Raw genomic sequence first — 8736 nt, forward strand, 5'->3', positions numbered from 1 at the left:
GCCCTCTGACTCCAAGCTGCTCTCCTGCAGGCTCCCTCAGCTCCCGCTTCTCCGAACCATCTGTGGACCAGGGCCCCGGGGCAGGCATCCCCAATGCCCTGGTTCTCATCAGCATCGTGTGAGTAAGAGACAGGAGCAGTGGCCACACAGGCCTGAACCTGCCTCCTGGCTGTGTGACCTTGGGCAAGTGCATGGCCTCTCTGGGCTCTCTGCTTAAGTGGGAGCGTGGATTTGCTCACAGCAAGGATTAGATGAGGCAATGTTTGGGATGTGTCGGTTTGTCATGGAGAAGCCTTCCCTGCTAGAAGAGCAGAGCCCGGGGGAGCTATGGGAGATCAGAGGGGCCTGACCTCACCCAAGGATCAAGGGGGGCTCTCTGGAGGAGCAGGCACACAAAGATTCTGGAATTAGGTGCACAGGGAGAGGTGTGCCTAACCAGTGAGGTCATTTATGCACGTTGCATTCTCTGTGCCCACCTCTAAGCTGGGCGATGCTGAGGACACAGCAGTGACCTTGAGGAAAAGATAGACCTGACACCAGACCAGAGTGGTCTGGGCCGGGATGGAGGATGCATGGGCAGAGGGATCAGGGCCAGGAGTGGGAAAGCCCTGGGAGGCCAGCAGCAGCTTCCTCCCAGGCCACAGCGGGCAGTCAGGATGGGCGTCCTGAGAGACTGGAGACCGTCTAGGCTGAGAAGGGCTTGGGCAGGGAGAATCCACACGCCTGCCCAGAAGCCTGCAGGAGTTGGCGGGCAGGATGCTGGGAGGAAACAGAAGCTGGATCCTGGGGTTGAGCAGACCCTGGGAGGTGAGGGTCAGCCCGGCTACGTGCTCAGCCTCTGAACCTCAGCTCTCAGCTCTCATCCAGTGAGGGGGTATGGTGCGCTCGGCCCAGAGCTGCCCAGGGCGAGGAGGGCTGGGGGTATCGGGGGCAGGCCGGGCGGTGCTCATCTCTCTGTCTCCCCTCACTGCTGCTGCTGCAGGATCTGTGTGAGGTAGGGTCCTGAGTCCTCCCCCTGCCCTCCCCTCTCTGCACCTCCCCTCCCTGCAACCCCTGTTGCAGCCTCTTCTCCCCACCCCACGCCCCCCGGCTCCCCCAGGGAGGTGACCTGGCATGGCAATCAAGGGTATGGGCATCAGACAGGCCTGGATTTGAACCCTGACCTTCCTGCTATGGACTGTGCAACCCTGGCATGTCTCACCCTCTCTGAGCCTCATTCTCCTCCTCTGCAATGGGGAATAGAGGTGTCCCTACAAGGTGTAGCTATATGGGGAGGTTCAGAGCATCAGACCCCAGGAATCCTGACCTCTGACCCCTGTCCCCAGCCTTATCATCCTCATCGCCCTCAACGTCCTGCTTTTCTACCGCCTCTGGTCCCTGGAAAGGACAGCCCACACCTTTGAGTCCTGGCACAGCCTGGCCCTGGCCAAGGGGTGAGTGGGTAGCCTGGGGAAATGGGGGGGCTTGGGCACACTGCGGGAGGCCAAGGCCCTGCTCAGGCCCGGCATCCCCACAGCAAGTTCCCCCAGACGGCCACAGAGTGGGCCGAGATCCTGGCGCTACAGAAGCAATTCCACAGCGTGGAGGTGCACAAGTGGAGGCAGATCCTGCGGGCCTCCGTGGAGCTCCTGGATGAGGTAGGAGGCGCCACTCGGGCAGGGCCCAGGGCTACAGAGCTGTAGGGTCCTGTGTTGAAACCCCACCATGCGGCAGGCACCTCCCTTCTCCGTGTCTCAGTGTCCTCCTCTGTAAAATGAGGAAACCACTCAGAGTCCCCACCCCACAGCATTGCAGGGGAAAGCACGGAAGTGTGAATGGAAGAAAGAATTGATTGGCTCACATCCTGGAGAAAAGTCCAGAGGCATCTCACGTTAGGCACGGCTGGGTTTGGTCACTCAATGGCAGTAAGAGTCAGTCTCGTGCTCATTCTGCCCTGTGCCCATCTCCAGGGTTGGCTTCATTGGAGGCCACACTTTTCCCCCCACTGGGGACCCCGGCGCTTACTCTCATTGCCTGCTGGGGTCTCAGGCCCACCCCTGACCCATCACAGCAGCCAGGGCAGGCCAGGTGTGGTCCCTCTACCCCCTACCCCCTCTGGGGTAGCTAAGGGGTCACATGGTCTGAAGGGGAGAGACTCTTCAAAGGACCTGAGGTCTCATCTCCAAAACGGAGTGGATCCAGACACCCAGACACCCAGTGTAGTTCAGGGACAATGTCTACTCAGACAACCAGGTTCCAATTCCGGTGTGTGACCTCTTGCAAGCGATTTTGCCATGGTGGCCGTGGCCACCTCTGTGCACAGGATAATGGCTGATGCTACTTCAAAGACTGTTGTGAGGATGAGACAAGTTGACATTGGGAATGGTGCCAGGCCCACAGGAAACACTGGATGTGGGCTGGGTGTCCTGAGTGTGAGCCTAGTGCCAGGGACAAAGCAGATGCCCAATAAATGTGATGTCATCACACAGCAATGCCCTCAGGCCCCAGTAGACTCAGGCCAGCAGTTGCGGTGGGTCAGAGCAAGTGTTGGGCACTGGGGAAGGTGTCGAAGTGGGAAGGCGGTTGGGAAACAGAGAGTCTGGCATTGCCTGCATTTCCAAGGCCATCAGAGCTGAAGCTGTGGGTGACGGTGAAAACCTTGTTTCATCAGACCCTTCCATATCAGAAGGCTCATCTTTAGGGGTCTCATTCCCCCCCTGAAATCAAGCTTGGGAGAGGCTCACACTGGGAAGGGTGGGGCAGGACGGGGTTGGGAAAGGATGAAGGCTGAGGCCCCATCACTCAGAGAGGGTGGGCAGGGCCCCCCATCCTGCGTTATTTTATTTTATTTTGAGACAGGGTCTCATTCTGTTGCCCAGGCTGGGGTGCAGTGGCACGATCATGGCTTATCGCTGCCTCGAACTCCTGGCTCAAGTGATCCTCCTGCCTCAGCCTCCTGAGTAGCTGGGACTATAGGCACACACCACCATGCTTGGCCAATTTAAAATTTTTTTGTAGAGACCAGAGTCTCACCATGTTGCCCAGGCTGGTCTCAAACTCCTGGCCTCGGGCAATCCTCCCGCCTCGGCCTCCCAAAGTCCTGGGATTGCAGGTGTGATCCACCACACCTGGCCCTGAGTTAAATTTTTATCATTTTCCTCCCTCTCAAACTGCCAAGGGTGCAGAGTTGATGTCACAGATTGGTACTCACAGTGGATGCAGACTGAGCACTTACCTGTGGCTGGGCTATTCCAATTTTTTTTTTTTTTTTTTTTTAGACTGGGTCTCTCTCTCTGTTGCCCAGGCTGGAGTGCAGTGGCATGATCTCGGCTCACCGCAAGCTCCGCCTCCCAGGTTCATGCCATTCTCCTGCCTCAGCCTCCCAAGTAGTTGGGACTACAGGCGCCCGCCACCACACCCAGCTAATTTTTTGTATTTTTTAGTAGAGACGGGGTTTCACCATGTTAGCCAGGATGGTCTCGATCTCCTGACCTCATGATCTGCCTGCCTCGGCCTCCCAAAGTGCTGGGATTACAGATGTGAGCCACCATGCCCGGCCTGTTCTAAGTTTTAAGCATGACTGCCTTATCCCCACAGCCAGCCTTTGAGGAAGATGCTTTTGTTATCCCAGGTTTTTTGAGACAGAGTCTCAATCTGTCACCCGGGCTGGCGTGCAGTGGCGTGATCTTGCCTCACTGTAACCTCTGCCTCCCAGGTTAAAGCGATTCTCGTGCCTCAGCCTCCCAAGTAGCTGGGATTACAGGCACCTGCCACCACACCTGGCTAATTTTTGTATTTTTAGTAGAGATAGGGTTTCACCATGTTGGCCAGGCTGGTCTTGAACTCCTGACCTTGAGTGATCCACTGGTCTCGGCCTCCGAAAGTGCTGGGATTATAGGCATGAGCCACTGCGCCCGGCCGTTATCCCGGTTTTATACATAGGTAGGCGGTATGAGGCATCCACAGGTTCGAGGAGCTCAGGAGCTTGCCCGAGGTCACAGATGGGGTAATGGTGACAGCTAACATGTGCTGAGCACTTAGTGTACACCGGGTTCTCAGTGCTCTTCAGAACCCTGAAATAATCCTGTGGATCAGATGTGTTACAGACCCGTATTTCAAATGAGGGGATTTTGACTCAGGGTGGTTACAGGACGTGCCTAAGGTTAACTGAGGTAACGAGATCAGAGCCAGGATTTGAACCCAGGCCATCGGGGTGCCAGGCACACACTAAGCCCCTTCCTCTGCTGCCTCTGAGAATTTAAACTGGGTGCAGCGTGGCTGTGCTCTTTTCACTGAGGGACCCTGGGGTGGGGCAGTATGGCCTCTAGACCATCCTCAGTTTCTCAATGGCAGGATGGGGGTGGGCGACATCACCCCCCAACCTCCAGCGTTCACCCCCAACCCTGCTCACCTCCCCCCCACAGATGAAGTTCTCGCTGGAGAAGCTGCACCAAGGCATCACAGTCTCAGATCCTCCCTTCGACACCCAGCCCCGGCCCGAAGACAGCTTTTCCTGAGGTCCCCAGCCACGCAACTGTTCCCCTACATGGACAGATGGACACACAGAGCCTCGGCGGCCACTGCTGGCACGGTGTGAGCGCCAGGCATCTCCCACCCGCCCCTCCCGACGGCCCGACCGGGGGCTGTGCAGACGTGGGGGCCATGGAACCGAGATGCACTTTAGACCAGGGAGCTGGCCCGGCCTCTGGCAGGCCCCCCACTAACTTATTTTGCCCGGCTGAGGTTGTGGGGGGCGCCTCCTGGGGTGCACGGTTCCCTCAGCTCTGGGTTTAATGTATTATATTTATTTGGGGCTGATGGTGCCCCAATAAAGGGTCAGAAGTGGCTGTGGCTGTGCCTGTGGGGCCCTGGGAGTGGGTGGGAGCCTCCTGTTACACTCAGATCCTGCCGTGGTGGGGAGGGGACCTCTGTCTGTGTTCTGGGGCCATAGTCACTGAAACGATCTGGAATTCCCCCAGCATCTTACACAAGCTTTACATCATCTGAGGTCAACGCAGGAAGTCCGGGGACAGACTCTGGGAGCCAGAGTTCAAATCCTGCTTCCTAGCAGTGGTGTAACTGCAGCAGGTCAACCCCTGGAGCTCCAGTGCCCTTTCCTGTGCAATGGGCAGAATGACAGTACCTGTCTCTCAGGGCTGTTAGAAGGGAGTGGTTCTCAAACTTGAGCTGCGTTCGAATCTCCTGGAGGGCTTGATGAAAAACAGACTGTGGGGCCCCTCCCTCCAAATTTCTGGTTCAGTAGGTCTGGGGCAGGGCTGGGATTCTGCCTTTATAATGAGTTCCCAGGGGATGCTCATGGTGCCATCCCAGACCACACTTTGTTTTTTTGTTTGTTTAAGTTAGGGTTTCTCTGTCGCCCAGGCTGGAGTGCAGTGGCACTAACATGGCTCACAGCAACCTCGACTTCCTGTGCTCAAGCCATCCTCTCACCTCAGCCTTCTGAGTAGCTGGAACTACAGGTGTAAGCCACCATGGCCGGCTAATTTTTTATTTCTTTTTGGAGATGGGATCTGACTATGTTGCTCAGGCTAGTCTCGAACTCCTGGCCTCAAGTGATCCCTCCTGCCTCAGCTTCCCAAAGTGTTGGGATTACAGGCGTGAGCCGTCATGCCCAGCCCCAGACCACACTTTGAGAACCGCTGTTACAGGTTCAAGGAGTTCATAAATGTGGCTACTTACAACAGGGCCTGGCACAGATGGAATGGAGTAAGTATTCAATAAATGTTACACTTATTGCATAAAAATAGAGGGAAAAAAGTAACTCGTGTAGTGAGTACCAAGTACGTACGTACTGAGCTCTGTGCCAAGATCTGATGTTCATTTTATTCTCACAGTGACTCCATGAGGTGGAGACAAAGATGTACACGCCTGAGGCTACCCAGCAGGGAGGCAGACTCCAGGCCTGACCCCTGGGGTCTCCACATTTAGATGCAAAGTCCTAACCCCCTCAGGACCCCACCACAGCCCATTCAGGCTGATGGTTTGTTGGATCCCTGTTTTACAGATGAGGAAATGAGCTTGGAGGCAAAGTCCCTGGTCCAGATAGAACGCAGGTCCACCTCACTGAAACCTTGTCCCGGTTCCAGAGCGAGTGTATGGGGTAAAGAGACACCTTTGGCATGTCACACCTCTGGCTATAAGAATCATCCTAACTGATGGCTTGGGGCAGGGGACTGGAGGAGGGATTGGAGAGTGGATCAGGAGTGGCATAGGAGGCAGAGCCAGCCCCTCTTACCCTCTAGCTGTGTGATCATGGCAAGGTACCCATGCTGAGCCTCAGTCTTCTGTATCTGTAACATGGGTATAATAATACCACCTATAGGAAGAATTAAATGAGCTAATGTTAGTAAAGTGCTTAGAATGCTTAGAACAGCACCAAGCCCATACATAGTAGGTGCTCACTGAACATAGCTTATAGGGCTGTGAGGTGCCTCCTGTCCAGTGCTGAGGCCTGTCCTCACTGTGCCTTCACCTACCATCCCCCACCAGTGGAAGGGCCCGGAACAGCAAGACGGTTATTCTCTGCAGGGGAATTTCACAGCTCAGGAGGCGCTGGCATAAAAGTCTAGACCACAGAGGTGTCGGATGTCCCTGGCTCCCTGCCCCTCTGCCATGGTCCTGCCCAACACCCTAGCTCCTCTTGTCTGGCAGGGCTGGGCCAGGGGGATTCTGAGACCTTACCCCACCCAGAATTGGAGGCTAGGACCTAGGTAGTGACCCTTCAGCTGAGAGTCTCACTCCCACCCTGGTCCTGACAGACCAGAACTCCCACCTCCATTTTCTCCATTTGGCAGAACCTACTGGTAGGACAGGCCACTTACCACTGCTGGGGCAGGATTCCACATCCATCCTAGGCCAGCTACATGACTGTGGGCAAGGGAGTGGCCCTCCCATCCTTAGTTTCTTCATCTGTGAAATGGGGATAATAGAACTCACTGAAGATTTGGGGCAGTAGAAGTGGGTTCAGCAAATCCCAAGGGCTTAGTGAACATTGACTTTCATTTATTTGTTTGACAAATATTGATTGAGTACCTGCAATGTGCCAGGAACAGTTCAAGGTGCAAGAGACATGGTGGTACACAAGACAGTGTCCTCACCTGGGGGATTTTTTAAAATTTATTTTTATTTTTTATTTTTTAGACAGTCTCATTCTGTCGCCAGGCTGGAGGGCAGTGGCGTGATCTCGGCTCACTGCAACCTCCACCTCCTGGGTTCAAGCGATTCTCCTGCCTCAGCTTCCCGAGTAGCTGGGATTACAGGCACACGCCACCATGCCCAGCTAATTTTTGTATTTTTAGTAGAGATGGGGTTTCACCATGTTGGCCAGGATGGTCTCGATCTCTTGACCTCATGATCCGCCCACCTCAGCCTCCTAGCATGCTGTCATTACACGCCTGAGCTACCGCGCCTGGCCTTTTTTTTTTTTTTTTTGAGAGGGAGTTTCGCTCTTGTCGTCCAGGGTTTACAGGTGCCCACCACCACTCCCGGCTAATTTTTTGGTATTTTTAGTAGAGATGGGGTTTCACCATATTGGTCAGGCTGGTCCCGAACTCCTGCTCTCAGGTGATCTTCCCCGCCCCCCGCCCTTGGCCTCCCAAAGTGCTGGGAAGGCGACGGGTGGCTCATACCTGTAATCCCAGCATTTGGGAGGCTGATGCGGACGGATCATCCGAGGGCAGGCGTTCCAGACGAGCCTGACCAACATGGTGAAACCCTGTCTCTACTAAAAAATTTTAAAAGTAGCCAGGCATGATGGTTCGCGCCTGTACTCCCAGCTGCTCCGGAGGTTGTGGCAGGAGAATCTCTTGAACCCGGGAGGCAGAGGTTGCAGTGAGCCGAGATCACGCCACTGTACTTCATCCTGGGCAACAGAGCCAGACCCTGTCTAAGAAAAAAAACAAAAACAAAATGTCAGGTAGTGAGGCTGCTATGAAAAACATTCAACAAGAGTAAAGGAGGTCAAGTTAGGAGCGGGGGAGGCAGTTTGCCCTGAAGCGACACAAGACCTAACGAAGGTGACATTGGAGCCATGGAGGCGGAGGGAGAGTGGCGGGGCAGCAGGGAGAGCAGGGGTAGAGGGGAGGGCAGGGGCCAAGGTCCCGAGGCAGGAATGGGTTCCCTGTGTTGGGAACAGCAGGAGGGCCTGAACAGCCAGAGTGGAGTGGGAGGAAAGAGGGGTAGAAGGTGACATCAGGGACATAAAGGGGTGCAGGGGATTGTAGGGGTCATCCTCCTGAAACAGCACCTCCAGATCCCCGGGGCTGCTTCTGCCCAGGGTGCCCCGCCTGCTTGGGTGAGGTCTGGATTGTAGCTGTAGTCTTAGCTTGACGGCCCCCACCTTCCTCTAATGCCTATTTGGGGGTCCCTGCACAGTGACCCCCAGGCCTGGATATCAGGGCTCTGAGGGGAGATCACTCGGAGGTTCGCTTCCTTGAACTCCTAAGGATGACCTCCATGATTTGAAATGGGAAACCCGGCCCCCAAACTGCGCTCCAAGTCCTCTTGTGACTCTGGGGGTGACCTTTCCAGACTCCCTGGGAAGGTGGCGGGGTGGTCCTCAGAGCCCCAGCGGAGTCGGAGACACCCGGACCATCCGCCGCGTTCCCAGAAGCCGCTGTCCCTGCGCCACCCGGAGAGGCCCGTGCAGCGGCCGCTTCCCGGGCCGCTGCGGCAAAGGCTGGGCGACCGCGCCCTCCCCCCGCGGTGATTCATCCCGCCCCCTCCCTCTTCTCCCTC

General features: G+C 55.9%; 1 protein-coding gene and 1 long non-coding RNA gene across 8 annotated transcripts in view; one reads left to right on the plus strand and one right to left on the minus strand.

Annotated features, from left to right (window-relative positions):
- The window catches only part of LOC105495550 (GRAM domain containing 1A), a 30856-nt gene extending 26032 nt beyond the window's left edge, over nucleotides 1–4824 (plus strand). For all 3 annotated transcript variants that reach the window (XM_011765255.3, XM_011765257.3, XM_071086295.1), the window contains exons 16-19: nucleotides 31–118; nucleotides 1326–1433; nucleotides 1517–1637; nucleotides 4404–4824. In XM_011765255.3, coding sequence (XP_011763557.2) covers nucleotides 31–118; nucleotides 1326–1433; nucleotides 1517–1637; nucleotides 4404–4496 — 410 coding nt within the window. In that variant the 3' untranslated portion in view covers nucleotides 4497–4824. The remainder of the gene's footprint in view (nucleotides 1–30; nucleotides 119–1325; nucleotides 1434–1516; nucleotides 1638–4403) is intronic.
- A 133-nt stretch (nucleotides 4825–4957) lies between these two features.
- Nucleotides 4958–8675, minus strand: LOC105495547 (uncharacterized). Of its 5 annotated transcripts, none has more exons than XR_011617440.1 (4): nucleotides 8246–8675; nucleotides 7629–7881; nucleotides 6822–6909; nucleotides 4958–6316 (listed from the first exon to the last, which is right to left on the minus strand). It is a non-coding gene; the product is annotated as an uncharacterized lncRNA (long non-coding RNA). The 5 variants fall into 5 exon arrangements; XR_011617441.1 differs by having other exon boundaries at nucleotides 7629–7885; XR_011617439.1 differs by adding an exon at nucleotides 7033–7097 and having other exon boundaries at nucleotides 7629–8675.
- Between the last annotated feature and the right edge of the window lie 61 nt (nucleotides 8676–8736).

Source organism: Macaca nemestrina, chromosome 20 (assembly GCF_043159975.1).
Source record: "Macaca nemestrina isolate mMacNem1 chromosome 20, mMacNem.hap1, whole genome shotgun sequence".
NCBI lineage: Eukaryota > Metazoa > Chordata > Mammalia > Primates > Cercopithecidae > Macaca > Macaca nemestrina.